General features: G+C 43.6%; 1 protein-coding gene across 3 annotated transcripts in view; it reads left to right on the forward strand.

Moving 5' to 3' along the window:
- Nucleotides 1–15871, forward strand: part of SETBP1 (SET binding protein 1) — a 259400-nt gene extending 243529 nt beyond the window's left edge. For all 3 annotated transcript variants that reach the window (XM_067315632.1, XM_067315633.1, XM_067315634.1), the window contains exons 5-6: nucleotides 8716–8883; nucleotides 15127–15871. In XM_067315632.1, coding sequence (XP_067171733.1) covers nucleotides 8716–8883; nucleotides 15127–15683 — 725 coding nt within the window. In that variant the 3' untranslated portion in view covers nucleotides 15684–15871. The remainder of the gene's footprint in view (nucleotides 1–8715; nucleotides 8884–15126) is intronic.
- Nucleotides 15872–17917: the final 2046 nt, after the last annotated feature.

Here is a 17917-nt window from a genome sequence, read left to right on the forward strand (position 1 = left end):
TTTGAATCAAATTACAGCTGATCGTCCTCGTAGCTGGAGGGGCAATGGGGATTTGAGACTCGTTCTGATGAGGAGCAAACTAAAACGGTCTTCCCCGTTCCTCTTTGGGTTTAGTTCTCGCACGGGTAACGTTATTAGCTACACGTTGCATGTCACTGCACCCCACTGATGGCTGCAGCCTGCAGCTCCCCACCGTGCCAGGACTCTCTCCCAAAACGGAGGATGGTTTGGAGCTTGCAACCCCACATCTGTATGCAGCAGCAACAGTGGCTGCTCCGCTTGCCTAAGTGACGCCCTGCTCGGCCCCAGGTACAGAGCAGCTGCCGCTGTGCTCGCTGTCGGGAAACACCGTCATCGCCACGAAGAAGTGAAGAGGAACTCAGGCATTTCTTGAACTCAGGCACAGAGATTCACCCAAGTAGAAAGGAATGGCAAGACGCATTTAACCTCATTAGTTGCAGTAGGGCTGACTTTGTGCAATCTATCAGTGTACAGATACATTAGGGGAACTAAACTATTTCCACATCTCATTTACATAATGGATGGGATGTGAAATGAGTCCTATGGAAGAGAAGCGCCCTGGAGGCACTAAAGTTTATCACAATATGTAAGGGTTCTTTTAGATCATTGCATTAAATTTCCACTAACAAGATAACAAATTAATTGTCTGTATTACTGTACTAACCCAAAGCGGATAAAGGGTATGATTTCAGCGGCAGAAGGCAGCTGTTTAAGACAGCTTGGTGGTTATAGGAGGAGGCAGAAGAGATTAGCATGTCTCCCAGCATTTGCGTGCCACGATGCCAGCCCTCCTCCTGCCCCTTTAAGAAATCTGGCGCTCCTCTAATCTGATGTTGGACCTGAGCTTTATTAGTGAAGTAAGGGCGAATGAGTAAATCAGCTGTATCAGACAAGCCTCAGGACATCTGGAAATTGATCATTCTGCAGAAATAAGCACTCTCTGTTTATTAGCTGGGAGTTCATCACTATCGCTTCTCTTTATCCAATTCCTAAGAGATCTCAAAGCTATCATCATAGCATTAGCTCTTCTGACTGTGCTACTGCAGATAAAGATCAGAAGATCTATCTAATGATGCCTTTCTCAGTCTCCGTCTCGCTTTCTCTAGAGTCTAAAGCTATCCTGATTTAAAAAAAAAAAAAAAGAGGTAGGAAAATAGCTGGAATGAAATAAAGCAGTCTTCGTGTCTTAAATTTTTGCCTGTTGGCAGTGATTATTCTACAGGAACTTGGTTTTATTCAGGGAGACGCATCCTGTAGAATGGAATCCCCTCACAGAAGAGGTAAACTTGAAGTCTCTAATGTGATGGTGGAAAAAGGAGGAAGATAAAAGGACCTAAAGCCATAAAGCAGTGCTGTACATTGAAAGTACAGTTATTTTTAAATGATAATGCACGTCAAATAGAAACCAGGGAATTGAATTCCATAAGTTGGAAAGGTAATAATATTACTTTAAGAAGAATAATTACTTTCCTTAACTACATTTATCACATAGTAATTCAGTTCTCCCTTCTGGGATGTGATTCAATGCCCAACTTTTGACTGATTTATTTAAAATCAGCCTTAAAAAAAAGTTTCATCCAGATATGAGGTTTCTTCTGGTTCTTTATTCAAAACGGAGCCGTTATCAAAATGCAAATAATATGACCAGCTTAATGTTTAGATGTGCATTCCCATACAACTGCACTGTGTAGCTAAATTGTGCAAAGAGGCTGGAAGAAAAATCCTCTGGAAGAGTTTTCCGGTAACAATGGCCTGATGCATAAACAATTTAAGTAGAGCAGCAGATTTCCAGAAGTCTGCGGGGAGTATGAAATCCAATGTAATGAACTCTCGAAGGAAAAAATCTGCCATAGCAGTATCTTCGCAGAGATCAATTTTATCAGCTGGGTTTTTTTTTCCTGGTTTTCAATGGCAAATTCATATTTATTACCTCTTTCAAACGGGCACCTAAGAGTCGCAGCCTGGTGGTGCGTCGTACTAGATTCTGTACACAAATGAAAGAAGAAAAGGTGGATGTTGAACCTTCCCATATAAGTACAAGATGAGAGAAAACAGACAAATGCAGTAAGCAGAGTGAACATGATCTATCAGGAAAGCCAGGGCTGTTAATTAATCCGTTTGCACGGAGCCTAGCACAATGGAACTCAACCACATTACTTGCAATGTAAGTACTTAATAACAAAACAATAATGACTAGGCCTTTAAAATTAATGTATTAATGATCAGCCAGAGCTCAGAAGTTGCTTAGCCGGTGAATGAAGAATGCCTTTTTTTTTTTTTTTAATCCAAGTGTCCAGGGAGCCATAAATCTTTAAGAAAAGGCCAGTTTTGCATCATTATTGTTTTTCCTCCTGCACAGGCTTTCTGCCAGTCTGCCTTGAATCCAAATGGTGCTGCTCCTGATTCACCCTTTTATTTATAGTCATTATGATTATTTATTTATAATCATGCCATTATTGTTTTAGGTTCTTTAATAATCTCCTTTCTGTCTGCCCTTGCTTTTGAAGCTGTCCTTTCCCTTTGCCCCTTCTTCATTAAGCAAATAATGACTGATTTCCTCTCTGCTTTGCCCCCCATTGCTTACTTGCATGCGCGTGCGCTATAATCTGCGATATCAGCAGGACGCAGGAAAGTTCAGACAGGAATCTTTAGTGGGATATCTCACTTAAGCGGGTCCTAAATCGGAGGAAATCCACAAAGATCGACAGAAAGCCAGGCGGGAAATAAGATCGGACTCAGGCCACCCGCATACATCGGCTTGCGCTCTGTCTCCTTCTCTGGGACAGCAGCAAAGGATAAAATACCCTGGGGTCATGGGCTGCGTGAATTTTAAACTCTCAACTCTTGGCAGTGACGTGGAACTGAGGTGTCAGGAGGATTTATTCTCCCGCAGTTCAAAGGCGGAGTGAATTGTGGGGGTCCCTTGCGTGCGGCCTCCTGAACAGAACACCCAAAACGGGAAGAAAAGCCCAACGGAAGGGAGCGACGCTGCGTCAGCCCGGTCCGTCCGCTCGAGGCGTAGGTCTCCCACTGCTGCCAGGTGAAGCACCGCAGATCACGGCGCCTCCTTGCATTTCCGGCAGCGCCTCGGTTCCTCTGCTTGCATTTTGATATCCGTGAAAGAAACCTGGTGGTTCTTACTTATTAGCAGCTCCAGAGCGGTTAATTACTCCTGTTTCTCAGCTCCGACATGATTTTCAGTGAGGCGAGTGATGCAGAATGAAGAAACGAAGTGTGGGGAACAAAACACAGACGGGTGAAGCCATGATTCACCGGTGATGAGCTGCCGTTGGACCACGTAGGCTTTGAAGTAATTCATCGCATTTGTGTCTCATCTGTAGGAGGAGGGTTTTCCTCGATGATTTGTATGACCTTGCTAAACCCAGATAGGTGGTAATTGAGCAGCAACTGCTTCTTCAGAAGAAACAGAATGAAAATATTGAAAATATTGACTCACCCCGAAGGCAGTAAGCAGCACTTTGGTCTTTGACCTTTAAGCATCCTAGGGTAGTCAATAACCTGGCTGTTAGATGCTGGGCCTGCCACTGATTTTGATTTGGGAGTAGTTTAACCTTGAACCAAGATCCAAGTAACCACGGCAACAGGAAGTAGGCCTCTCCATCCAAGGAGTGGGAATCCATAAATCAAGGTCCCTAATGCAAACACTGTGTGCAGGTAGAGATTTGAGAGGATAAGTGGTTTGCGAGGGATTACCTTTGAAAAATGAATGACTGTCCCTTGATATGTTGAAGCACAGCTTCACAGAGACTTTTTTTTTATTTTTATTTTTTTTATCAATAGAGGTCAACAGGTTACAGCTGCATGTTTTCATACGGCTCTTTATATGGGCCCTCCAGTTTAATTAGAACCAGATGTTGAATTTATGAGGTTGTTAGCTTTATTATGTACCGTATGCACATGCATGTATGTATATGCGTATTGAGGCGTACACCCACGTACGCACATTTCTTGCACACGAACTGCATTCATGAACAAAACCTGTTGTGGCACTACGAAGTTGTGAAAACTTATTTCGGCTCCTTTTTTGCATAGGCACAGTTCCACAGTGCTCTGATCCCATATGCGTAATTGCCTGGTCAAATATCCCAGTTTTTCTGTGGGCCACTGCTTTATTCAATGTATAGCACTCACCTAATGCATAGCTGTTTGGTAGTTTGATTTTCCTCTCGTTATTCAGTGTGTGACCTCATGTCTCATTTATTCCGCATATCTAAACCTTGCTACAGGTAGATGAATGTTTCATGACTGTTGATAATTTTATTTTCGCAGCACTGCTCTTGAGTTGAGGGGTATATTATTGTTCTCATTTGCAATAGAGAAACTGAGCAGAGAGAGATTAAAGTTGAATGGATACAATTTGAGCTACTTACTGCTTGATCTGAGGCTCTGGAAGGATGTGTGGTCCAATAGCCAGAGACTTCCTCTATGTGTCTCCACCAAGCCATGACTTTTTCTGCAGCAATCCTGTCTTGGTCCTTTCTGTTTCAGACTCATTCTCATCCATTAAGTCCACAGGCTTTTCATCAGGACTCCTATCCTAGAGTGGCCCAGACTTTTGCACCCAGTCTCTCAGACTCCTCTCACCAGCACAGATCTTCTGTGCTAGAGTCTGGTGGAGATCTCTTCCGCAGTTTCTGGGGCCACATATAGGATCCCTGTTATTTCACATTTTATGTGCAGGGACAAAGGTAGCACCATTCATGACAGCTCTGAAGGAAATGTTAGTTCATATCTAGAGTGATCGAGTGCAACCAACAGAGGCAGCCACCAAGAACACAGTTTCTGTGCTCTGCTTTGAGATCTTCTTGAACTTCTGGGAACTGCTTCTGGGATCATCAGGAAACTCTTTGAGGAACTTCAGGGTACCTCCTCCTGCTGGGAGAGGATAGCTACAGGAGGCCGTGACTTCTAGCAAGCTGTAGCAGCTTCTAACGAGATCTGTCATCTATTCCTGTTGATGAAGAGAAGTTCTGCTAAAGGCAGCATAAACATTCTCAGCAATGGTTGTGACACACCGCAGGGCACAGTCCCCAGCACCAACTGGAGCATCTACCTTTGGTACATCAGAGACCTCGACTGAGGCTTGTCCGGCCCTTGGACTATTGCCCCCTGCTGCTCTTCCATGTGGGCACCAATGATACTGCCAGAGGAGACCTGGAGCGTATCACGCATGATTATGTGGCTCTGAGGGCAATGGCCAAGGGCATCGGGGCCCAGGTGGTTTTCTCCTCAATCCTGCTGGTGAGGGGGAAGAGCTTGGGGAGGAGCAGATGGTCCTGTGGGTCAATAATTGGTTGCACAGCTGGTGTTGGCAACAAGGATTTGGGTTTTATGACCATGGGACCAAGACTGCTAGGAAGAGACAGGATCCACCTGACTAAGTGGGACAAAAGCATCTTTGCTAACTTGTTGACCAACCAGGTGAGGAGAGTTTTAAACTAGCAACAACAGAGGAGGGAGATGATGGCCCACAATCAAGTGAAGAAGTGGTAGACCAGGTTGGCAATCAAAGGATGCAGGATGATGTGGGCAGGAGAGACCTCTTAATTAGCAAAACAGAGCTGAAAGGGGCCCACTTCAAGCATATGCACACAAATAAGGAAGAACATCCAGGATAGCATTATGGGAAGCTCTCATACCTTTTCTGGGAAATCATCACAACTGGGTGCCTCTTTGAAGTGCCTGTACACTAATGCATGCAGCACGGAGAACAAACAGGAGGAATTAGAGGTCTGTGAATGCTGTGATGGATGGATACAGGCTTTTTAGTCAGCATAGACCAGGAGGGAGAGGAGGGACAGTTGCCCTTTATGTGACAGAGCAACTGGAATGCTGGAGCTCTGCCGAGGGACAGGTGAGGAGCTTTTTGAGAGCTTATAGGTCAGGAGTAGCGGGTGGACCAATATGGTCAACATGGCTGGTGCTTGCTGTTGACCACCTGATCAGGAAGAAGTAGATGAGGCCTTCTTCAGACAAGCAGAAGAAGCCTCACATTCAAGTCCTCATGGGAGACTTCAACCACCCCAGTATCTGCTGGAGGGACAACACTGCAGGGCACAAGCAAAACCAGGAGGTTTCTGGAGTGCATTGATGACAACTTCCTGACACAGGTGATCGAGGAGCCGACAAGGAGAGGTGCTCTGCTGGACCTTGTACTTACAAAGAGGGAAGTACTGCTCAGAAATGTGAAGGTCAGAGGCAGTCTGTCCTGGAGAGAAGAGTGGTCCAGGAGAGCTGGCTGATACTCAGGGATCAGCTCCTCCAAGCTCAGGAATGTTCCATCCCAGTGAGCAGGAAAACAAGTGAAGGCAACAGGAGGCCTTCGTGAATGAACAAGGAGCTCCTGACAAAACATAAAAAGGAAATGTACAAGAGGAGAGAGCAGGGAAAGGTGACTCGGGAGACATCTAGAGATACTATCCAAGTGTGTGGAAGTGGGGTTAGGAAAGCCAAAGCCTGGAGCTGATTCTGGTGAGGAGCATAAAGGGCAACAAGAAAGGCTTCTACAAGTGCATCTGCAGTAATGACCTGGACAATGGGATCAAATGCACCCTCAGCAAGTCTGCTGCTGATACAAAACTGGGAGGAGTGGCTGATACACCAGAGGATTGTACTGCCATTCAGAGGACCTCAGCAGGTGGAGAGGCGGGCGGAGAGGAACCTCATGAAGTTCAACCAAGGCAAGTGCAGGGTCCTTCACCTAGGGAGTAATAACCCCCTGCACCAGTACAGGCTGGGGGCTGACCTGCTGGAAAGCAGCTCTGCAGAGAAGGACCTGGGAGTCCTGGCGGACACCAAGTTGACCATGAACCAGCAGTGTGTCTTTGTGGCAAAGATGACCAATGGTATCCTGGGCTGCATTAGACAGAGTGTTGCCAGCAGGTGGAGGGAGGTGATCCTCCCCCTCTCCTCAGCCCTGGTGAGGCCACATCTGGAGTGCTGTGTCCAGTTCTGAGCTTCCCAGTGCAAGAGAGATGTGGACATCCTTGGAGTGAGTCCCGCAAAGGACCACAGAGATGATTAAGGGTTAGAGCCTCTGTCATACAAGGAGAAGCTGAGAGAGCTGGGACTGTTTAGCCTGGAGAAGAGAAGATTCTGGGGTATCTTATCCATGTGTATAAATATCTGAGAGAGGGAGTAAAGCAGATGGAGCCAGACTCTTCTCAGTGGTCTCCAGTGGCAGGACAAGAGGCGATGGGCACAAATTTAAATACAGTAAACTCCATTTAATTATTATAAAAAAACACTTTTTTACTGTGAGGATGATTGACCACTGGAACAGGTTGTCCAGAGAGATTGTGGAGTCTCCATTCCTGAATATGTTAAAAACTCACCTGGACACGGTCCTGGGCAACCTGTTTTCTTTGACCCTGCTTGAGCAGGGGCCAAGATGCCCCAGAGGTCAGCCATTCTGGGGTTCTGTGTCATGTAATTGCTTAAATGTAATATATCTTTGAGATCCAAGTGCAGGTTGAGGTTTGAAAGGATAAGCAGTCTGTGAGGGATTACCTTTGAAAAATAAATGACTGTCCTGGATGTGTTGAAGCCCAGCATCGCAGAGACTAGGAGCAGGTTTTCATAAGTTAGCAGAGTGGGGCTACTGGAGTTATAAAAAGAAGCAGCTGCTAGGCGTTATCTAAAATGGGCAAAAAAACCCAGCTTTATTGTAAAAAATGACTGAGTCATTTTGGCTGCTTTCCCCTTGGTAAATTCATATACTTACATATGTAAATGCAATATGTATACACACACACACACACACACACACACACACACACACAATATATAAATGTCTGGATGCACATTCAGATATAGCAGACACATGGAGCTATCTAATATGTAAAATTTCAACCCAAGCAGTTGAAACTTGACACATTTACAAGCAAACAAAATGGGTTCAAATCACAACAAGGTTTGAGAAACGTTGCCAAGGGAGGAATCTACCAGCCCTTCTTGTATAACTATTATTTTTCTGAGACATGTGATCTCTTTGGAATATTTCTACCACTCTCATTTGTTCCATGCTGTAATCCATGTGAGAATAATTCTGATTCCGTCAGAATCTGTTGGTAGAAAAGTGTATGACAAAGGGTTTTTTTCATTTTTTTTATATACTCCCACCTCTTTGATGACTTGCAAGGTAAATTTTCATTAGGAAGGGGATTCCTAAAAAACAAGTAAAAGTGTAATGATGTGCTTTAGATAGGGAATTACATGCCGAGGCTGTTTCTGATGCCTGCTTCTTACTCAGACAAAACACCCACTGAGCCAAGTGATTGTAGAGCAGAAGTATTTAAGTGTGTGGAGAATACACTACCCAGGGAACAATAAATAGACAATCCCACTGAATAGAGATATGAAGCATGTCTGTCTTTATATGTACATATGTGTGTGTGTGTGTTTGCTTTGAGAAGAAAAAGCAGTCATGCGGAATTACTGTGTTGGTTTACCATCGTTTTGAGAGATCAGTGATGGTACATCCTGAAGCAAAATTATTAAAAGCAAACAAAAATCATGATCCTTGTTAGTATCAAGACCATATTCCAAGCACATATACCGGGAAACATGGAAATATATTAGGGCAGCAAAGACTGGAACTGGCTACCCATTTGCAGATATTCTCAAATTAGGTTACTTCATCAGTGTTCATCCAAATTTTGTTTTTTTCCCCAGGAATTGCAGGTCCCCACTTAAAAGCAGACCAGACTTCACTTCATAGTAAAATGGAAAGTTCTGCCTGTAACATGATGACCAGAAGGAAACCAGCAGCTGTTGACAGTGTTGCAATGCCAACTCCAGTATTATCTCTCCTACCTTCATCATCAGCAACATCTGAAGCAGGTAATGTTTTTCTCCATCCTTTCTATTTATTCTCCATCTTCTTCCTTCAAGACTCCATACATGTTTGTACAGCTCTTCCTGTTATGAATAGTTGCATTTGAGTATGCAAATGTGCATATCTGATGTGATAATCAGGCTGTAATTTTTCTAATATTTTCTTATCGTGATGATATCTTGGCGTATCAAATCTATTCCATTCGCGTACTACCATTTGTGCAATAATAAGGACATAAGTAGCACCAATCCGTATGGTCTAGCAGGGAACTATGACTTGTGAGTGCTTTTCTCAGCCCTGTTGTTCATTTCTTTGAATGTCCCCATCCCTGTAGTATGAATATGCCGAATACACAGTGAATATCTGAAGAGCAGCCGAGATTTCTTTTTGCATACTTCAGTGATTTTAGCATTATACTCTGTCTTGCAAATGTGAAATTGTCTGGTGCAATGAACTGTGATTTAAAATATATTGGAATAAATAAGTCAGAGTAGCATGTTTTTCAATCAGCTTATGTTTTGTGCTTCTATTTTGAATCAGATCAGAAAGCTGATAGCTTTATACAGTCAGAAATTGAGCCAAGTCATTCAGTCATCGTTGTGCCTTTTCTCAGCATGGATAAAAAAGTTAATCTTGCTTTGTGTCTTAATTTCCAATGAATGGGGAACCCTCTGTACGTTACCCTACATACACCCTTAGGAGTTTCTTGGTCTTATCAAACCTCTGATTCCACATTCACAAAAAATTTACTCGTATCACTGAGTTATATGGTTATGTATTTAATTATGTAACTGGAAGTGCGCTTGCAGTGTACTCCTTTTGAGTTTCCTCTAGTCTCCTGAATAAATAGTGAAAACAAGGGATCCATGCTGTAAAGTGGCTTCTATAAAGATAAAATTTTATATAAGAAAAATCAGGAGTCTCCGTTTAGCCCTTAATACCTTCCTATGTATAAACTAAGGACAGATTTTTAATGCGGCAGAGAATGAAAGCACACAAATTTTTTATGATCGGTCTCAAGATGAAAGTGTATGCCTGACTGCATAGTTCATTCTTTCCATTTTCAGAAGTCTAATTAAATTGTTGCTTTATCTGTAGCCCAGATGTGGAAATAATTTAGTGAAAACTGAGAGAAAACTGTGTTAATGGGAAAACAGGACAGTGCTATGCGTTTCCTGTAATTAATGGGGAGCTCTTTGAAAATGTCTCTGTTCAAACCAAGTCGACAAACCGAGCCCAGCTGTTGAGCAAACGCTCCTCTCTGTACAGTGCTCTGGCGAGTGGCCTCAGGCACCTCCAAAGGGATCTAGAATGACAGGCAGGAAGATTGATCTCTACTGCCACGGACATACCAAAGCCGCCCCGAATGAAGTTAGGGGACTAATGGAGAACCTCCAAGCAGTCTGATCTACCTGGGCTTGCCTCCTCCTTTAGCACGACTGTGCTGCAGTAGGTCATTCGGCCTGCTTTAAACTGCCGTTGAAAATGTGTGGTTTCGGTCGAGCTTTCTCTCTTTCCCTTGGAAGCTATTTCCTGCGTCATATTAATCCTCCGGGACTTCCCGGCATGGCCCGCAGTCATTTCCATTTGTCTCCGGCTGTGAGAAGGAGCAACACTGCGCGTGTACCTCAGGGAGGGGAGAAACTCCAGTCCTTCATGTGCCCTATTTTAAATGTGTAAAGCTGTTTTTTAAGCTTGCGACTCACTTGGGGCAGCGAGGTGAGGTTGTTTGTGCATGGAGGGTTAGGAAGAGATGGAGCGAAAGCACCAAGGCTTGGCTGGAGAGAAAGCAGCAGCAGCAGCAGAGTGCAGCACCGGTGTGTAATTTTGTGGTTTGTTTTCGCAGCCTGCGTTCGAGATGCGGCGTTTGCAGAAGGTACTGCAGCGTGTGTGTCTCTAATAAGCACAGGGCAAGCCTCACACAGATGTTTGCAGAAAGCGGTCCAGAACTGCCGAGGCTTATCTGAATTACCGGTGTCTTGGGAGGCCAGACTTCTTCCCTCTCCCTGTGCTCTAGTGAGCTTAGAGAAAGATCTCCTCCAAAATGCGTTCTCTGTGTGGAGGAAGAGGAAAATCAGGAGGCATTTTTCTCCTGACAGCCTTTCGCTGACAGTTGAGTTCCTCCTTTTATTGAGCTCTGACTGCTTTTTTCCACAGTCTTGAATTTTCAGGTTATGGCTTGCCTCTCTCTGTCCTTCCAAGTCTCCAGACAGGTCCTACGGTGGGAAGACGAGAAGTTGTCTCTTCCCACACCTCTCTGCATGGTCAAATTCAAGCTGTCTCTATATGCAGCTGCATTGAGAGGAAATGGCCTAATTGCTGCAAGTAGGTAGACATCCACAGTTGGGAACGGTCACAGAGCAAGCGAAGGTTCAGACGAGCTCTTATTGAGCCTGTGCTGCTTCAAGTAGTTGCAATCTCCATTCACTTTGGGCCGGATGGTGCCAAATAGCATCAGGCCTTCGTGGAGGCAGTGCATGGCCCTGCAGCCTGGGGAAGCGTAGGGAGATAACTGTCCCCAGGCAGCATGGTCCCTCCCTGCACTCCCTGGTATACGGAGGCTGCCCTCTTGTTGTATCATCTCTTTAGGAGCATATTCCCTCTTCATCTGCCTGTGCACAGATGTGTGTTACTGTTCCCCACCTCCTCTTCAGCCCTTTTTAGATGACTTCCACCGGATAGAGCAAAACGAAAGTCTTCCTCCCAAGTCAAGGCTCCCATGTGCAAAAATTAAGCTAGGTGCGGGAAGAGAACAACAAAGCCTAAAAGCAATGAAGACAAACTAGTGCCCAGGGCTGGGCAGGATCTGCCTGGATAAAATGGAAAAGATTAATGCTTAGGTTTGCTTTTAAGCTGAGCAGTATATCGCATGGCAAGATAGCAAAATATTTTATATCAAAGATTGCTCACCAAGAGCTTCCAGATGAGTTGATAACACCTAATGGCTCTCACTTCAATAGTGGTTTATTTTGGCAGATCTCCCTGATATTTTGTCATATACACACCTCATCAAATTTTCCCCCTGCAGACGCATCAGACTCCTTTCCACACGGTCTCTCCACTCCAAATGTAGAATCAGATGTCCCTGACTATAATGCAAAATAATACTGGCTTTCCAAATATGTCCTTTAAAAAAGCTTGATATAAAAGGATATTAATTATTCAAGACATATATTCTGACTGTTGACAGAATATGTAACACAGCTCAAATACTTTCTAAAGCTTGGGAGTTCAGAGGCTTAGTAGGGAGAAAGGCAAAAACATTATTAGTAGCTTCTAACAAGCTTCCTGAGAAGGTAATAAATACCCCAAAGCATTTACAGAATAAAAATCAGTGCGGTGAGCCAGCACAGAACAACTTCCTGCTGAATGAGAAAATAAGTTTCAGTCCAAAGGTGAAGGGGATGTCTGCTTGCTAAGTTATAAGAGGGCGCAGTATCTAAACATCATGACAGAAGACAGTGGTAGTGGTATTGAGCTCGTAGATTTACATCTAATTGTAGGCATCTACTCATAACTGTCGTCATATCGGTTAATCTTGGAGAACTAGGCAGTTCAGCAGAAAGCAGATACCTACGTCAGCTCGGCGCAGTCACTGTCTACCTGCCGTTGGGCTCCATTCAGTTTTCTAAGCCTGGGTGTCCTGGACCATTTGGGTGTCTAAGACACCCATCGGGCCTGGCCAATAGGACACAGGACTTACAGGAGATTTGCACCCTCCTTGTCCAGTCTCTGGGTCTCAGAAGGGTTCCCATGGTCATCTCAAAAGGCATTAAGCTCCTACTTTAGAAAAACAAGTCGTCCTCTACTGCCCATACTGACTAGATCTCTGTTAACTGCAATGGGATGTTAATGCTGAGCTGCAGAAATAGCAGACACCAATAGATCTCAGTAAAGACATAAAATCTTTGCAGATATTTGGCTAATGTTTATTTTCAGGTTCATTTCCTGTCCTTTGGCTTACTTTCTTTGTATTGGAAGACAAGATTAATGCCAAATCTCCTGATTTCCCCATGGACTTCGCAATTTGTGTTGTATTTTTGCTAAAATTCTCACATGCCAGATTTCCACCATGAGCAGAAAAATTTCAACTTTGGTTTCTGCAAAAAAATTGCATCTTGAACATGTGGCCTTTGCAAAGAAAATCTTGAAAATGTGCCCTGAATGTAGCCATGAAATGCAAAATGTGGACAGCAAATACCAAGCGTGCACAAAATATTTGATTTCTTAAAATCTCATGACCTGAAGCCACTCTTAGGACTGGGGAAGGGTGGGGGGAGTCGTGACTCAAAGGAGTGAATGCTTAGAGCTGGAAATATTGGGAAAATATATGTCAATCACCAGTGAGGCCGGATGAGAGTAATTGTTTTGTGTGACAGGGATCTAACCTTTTTGATCAGGTGACTGAGAAATAACTCACTCGCTGCCACTTGCCCTTAGGGCTCTTAAATCCACACTTTTTAGGGGTGACCTACTTGAGAGGAGTTTTGTGCAACTAATTAGATTCTCCCTAGCAATTTCGATATTTCATTTCCTTTCTCTTTTTCTTTGGTACCAAAATGACTGCATTCCTCTTTTCTTTTGTCCTCTGTGAATCACAAACTGTAAATGGGTTTTATTTTTCTTTTTGGTATGGGGAGTGGGTTACATATGGAAAATGTATTTTGTTTTGTAATTAATGAAAACCAGACTTTGGGAAGTTGGCCATCCAGGTCTTTATTTATAAGAGAGCATATGTCTGTGTTTTGTTTATGACTCACTCCTACTTCTTGCATTGTAACTTGGGTTTGTTTACGCAAGCTCTTTGCTGAATCCAAGCAACATGGTAGTATAAGAGCCAATAATTTATGTTCTCTAAAAGGGGAGGACAGTGAATGAGGTTTGTATGCTGAAACTGTCATATCCCATAGTGAGCAAGGAGAGATTCTGCCACTTGACAGCTCCTGGTTATCTACAGAAAATGCTACAATAGCAACTTTATTTTAAACTACTGCTAGAAGATTGGGCTGTTAGCCATGAAGGGCGTGATAACCCCCAAATGAACCTTTCTCGAAATCTTGGCTGCTCTGGAAACTTCAAGGATTTCAAACCCAAATGACTGCTTGACAGTCAGGTGTAAATTAAGTTTGCAAGTAGATGTGGGCTGAGGTTAATTTAGTGGGATGTTTTATTCTTTACTGAAAAGAAATTCTGAACTCCATCATTTCTTTTCCAGCAGTGCAGAACGGATATGTTAGGAGTGAAAGGGAGCACCACTTATTGCAATAGCAGAATTAATATAGTCTGTTTCTCTCACAAAGGGGTAGTTACTTCTAATCCGTGCGCAGATTCTGAACTCTGAACAGATGCCACGTTCAGTAAAGAACAATTAAACAATTTAAGAAAAACAAGCAAGGTCTCGTGTCCTAAGCAAAGCACCAGGAGCCAAGGAATGCTGGGTTCTCTTTCCAGTTCTGACAATGACTCACAACGTGACCTTGGCAGAAGACTCAACTGCTTTGGACTTCATTCAGATCTTGACTACAGTGATCTGAATCAGGAGTAAGCTTGCTTTGGAGGCCATTAAAGTCAATTATATGACTGAGTAGTTTCAGCTAGTATCTGCGGAGATGTTATTAAAGAAACCCAAGCAGGGGCAATGAATTTGCCACAGGTGAGGTGAGCCACGGAGCTTGTCTGTGTCCGCTCGTTTCAGTAACAAAACCTTTTTATACTAACCGACATCCGATTTGAGCATTAAAGACCAAGGGGAGGATGTCCGGAGTCTATATTTGGGGTATACAAAGTTTAATAGCTGGTCTGGTAAGCCAATATGACACCTATATTAAGCAGCCCTTTCTTCCCTCCCACTAGAGGTTTAGAAATGAGGCGGTGAGGTTGAAGGAAACCCATAATAAAAACGTTGCCGCAGAAAAATTCTGTTGCTTTAGAAGAGGAGAGAGCTGCAGAGAGATCTCTGAGGACTGTTTAATAGTCAAAGTTGTAAGTGTTTTCATCTAGGCTAGTAAAAAAGGAGGTAACAGCAATTCTTCTGGGGCTGTCACTGTAGTAAATAATCTTTTCATTTTTTTAATTGCTTTTCGATGCAGAGTTCTCTCTCACAGCCATTGCTTCCTCAGTCTTAATAGTCATATTCAGCCTACTAGACTTAAAAGCATCTAGTCTTGATGGTACTAAAAGCAGGAGAAGGATGGTTTCCATTCAGTTTTGTCTGATCCATTCCTGTTTCTGCCCTTGTCTCCCAACAGCCAGCCCACCGCTGAAAAAAAGGTTCAAGCGCCGTGAAATCGAAGCAATCCAGTGTGAGGTGCGCAAGATGTGCAACTACACCAAGATCCTGTCCACGAAGAAGAACCTGGATCATGTGAACAAAATCCTGAAAGCCAAGCGGCTGCAGAGACAATCAAAGACAGGCAATAACTTCGTCAAGAAAAGGAGAGGGCGTCCCCGGAAGCAACCTCTCTCATTCGACGAAGACTCCAGAGACCAAATGCCCGTTCTGGAAAAATGCATTGACCTTCCCAGCAAGAGAGGTCAGAGACCTACACTGAATCCTTTACTATTGGAACAAGCAGCCACCCAAGATACAATCATGGCCACCATCGAGGCTGTCATACACATGGCTCGAGAGACGCCACCTCCGCCGCCTCCTCTCCCGCCTCCCCCTCCTCCTCCTCCCCTCCCTCCGCCTCGGACGCCGCGAGTCGGGAAGAGGAAAAGCAAGTCGCCGCAGGAGGAGGAGGAGGACGTGAAGGTGAAACGGCATCGGAAAGGCAGAGGGAGCGAGAGCGAAGGCCTTCCCTAACGCCGAGGCACCCCGTCGAGCGTGGGGCGCTCCAGGACTGAAGGTGCGAGGTCCGCTCGGCACCCGCGGCAGCATCGGACTCACTCCTCTCTCCAGTAGCACGGCAGCCGAAAACCCTCGGCGGAGAGCTGGCCAGCAGTGATTCGCATCTTCCTCTTCATCAGCTTTGGCACCAGCCCCGAGGAAAAAGGGGGACGGGGCGAGGGTGGGGGTTGGACGGGTGGGGACACGGAGGGCGGGGAGGCCGTCAAAGTTAGCGAGACCGTCTACTTTGCCGAATTTCCAAAAACTAATCCGCATCTCAGCATTGCTGTTCTCATACCGTACCCTGAAGCGGGAGGTCATCCGCGCAGTAAGCTGAACACTGTCGTTAGAGCTGCACGCTCGACTCCGATTCTGTTTTGGTGGGCCAGGTGAAACTAAGAGTAACCATACCATAGTAGAAGTCACTGTAAAAAAAGGAGAAAAAAAACAACAAAAAAATGTAATTTTCTCAACTGTGATCTTGGTTATAAGATGTTTGAATTCTTTTCTTTTTTTTTTTTTTTTCAGTTTTATATACCTACCAGGCTTTGGGGCAGCATAACCCAAAACGCCTGACTCCTGCTAGAGCTATATATTTTTTTTTTCTCATTTACTTGCCTAGTTACAACTAGCTGCAATATAGGCAATAGAAAAGTAGAGCCTTACATGCGCACACACTCATTCCGAGTGCTATCCCAAGGATCGATGGAATATCATAGCATTTAAAATAAGGTGTACATGGATATTCAATTATGATAGCATGTTTCTGTGAAACAACTTGGCATTTTCAATGGCATGTGAAAAAGGGGTCATCCGTCAACCAAGTTGTTTTGATGCTCGGTACATATGAGTAGAGAACAGCAGGGCACTTCTGGGGAATAGAGTTATAGCAAACATGGACAAAATCACCAAAAAAAAATAAAAAAGAGAAAAGAAAAAAATAGGACAGAAAATAATAGAGTAAAAAGACAGGGCCCAAACCTACCAGTTCTTACCACCTGCAATTCCCAGTGAAATTGATGGGAAATCCAGGATCTGAATTGTTTGCATTGGGTAGCAATGCCTTGATATGTTCTTTTAAAGAAAATAGTTAAAGTAGATTGTTTTGAAAAAATAGAAAACAAAACCCTATGGAAAATAGGTTCATTCTTGGCAATTATTTCTTAAAAAAGAAAAGGAATAAGTGTTCTTATCTGAAAAATAAAAATAAAAATGTTCAAAGGGTATCACCACTGCAATTGTATTAATGCCACTTTGGACATGTTCTCCAAGTTGTGGTTGCCTTAATAAACTAAAAAAAAAATTTTTTTTTTTTTTTTTTGTACATAATGTAATTATAAAGCTCTCAGTCTGCATGGATGCAAACTGTGTGTGACAAATCGTCTCTTTAAATGGTCAGTTCAAACTGTACGTTTCTCATTCGAGTTGTACGTTAGCCATTGTTTTAACTTGGGTAAAACACCCAAGCTCCATTTCCACAGCCCAATTAAAATGTTTAACTAAAACAAAGACTGAACGTGAAGCTGTTCCATTGCAGTAACAAAGCTTTTTTAAAAAGTCAGTTGTTGAAATTTGAAATAGGTACTTTCAACTTTATTTTATTTCTTTTTCAAGACCTTCAGTACTCCCAACACCTGGCATGGCAAGATGGATATTAAAATGGGAGGGGGGGAGGGAAAATTCCAGCGAGGGAGCGGGGAGTGGAGTTATTTAATGATTCACAAGCCAACTGTTATTCCCTTTTTTGAGAAATCTTTGAACTGGCTTATTGCCAAGGAAACTTAAAATAGCACGACACTAAAAAAAAAAAAAAAAAAGACAACAAAAAAAGTCCCCACAAAAAAATATTGCATTTCTATTCTGTTATTTATTTACAAAAAAAAAATCATATCAAGACTATGGTGTTAAAGGGACACTGTAAACATACAGCTCATTATTTTTAGAGGCTGATTTTTCTTCTGTGATAGCACCTTAGCTTATTGAAAGTGAATGCATTTGGGGGTTGGGGGTCCGGGCGAGGGGATGCTTTTTTTTAAGGCTGGAACAAATCTTGAGGCCCCCTCTCCTTAAACCGAGAGGGATCGCAGAATCTTCTTTCCACTTTGTTTTGCATCGTTCACCATACTCGTTTGCGCTTTTTGGTTTCCAATTAACGCAGCTTAGAAACAAACCGGTCAGTTGCTCCTTCGGCTACAACCAGTTTTGCTTCT

This window comes from Apteryx mantelli, chromosome Z (genome assembly GCF_036417845.1).
Source record: "Apteryx mantelli isolate bAptMan1 chromosome Z, bAptMan1.hap1, whole genome shotgun sequence".
Taxonomy (NCBI): Eukaryota; Metazoa; Chordata; class Aves; order Apterygiformes; family Apterygidae; genus Apteryx; species Apteryx mantelli.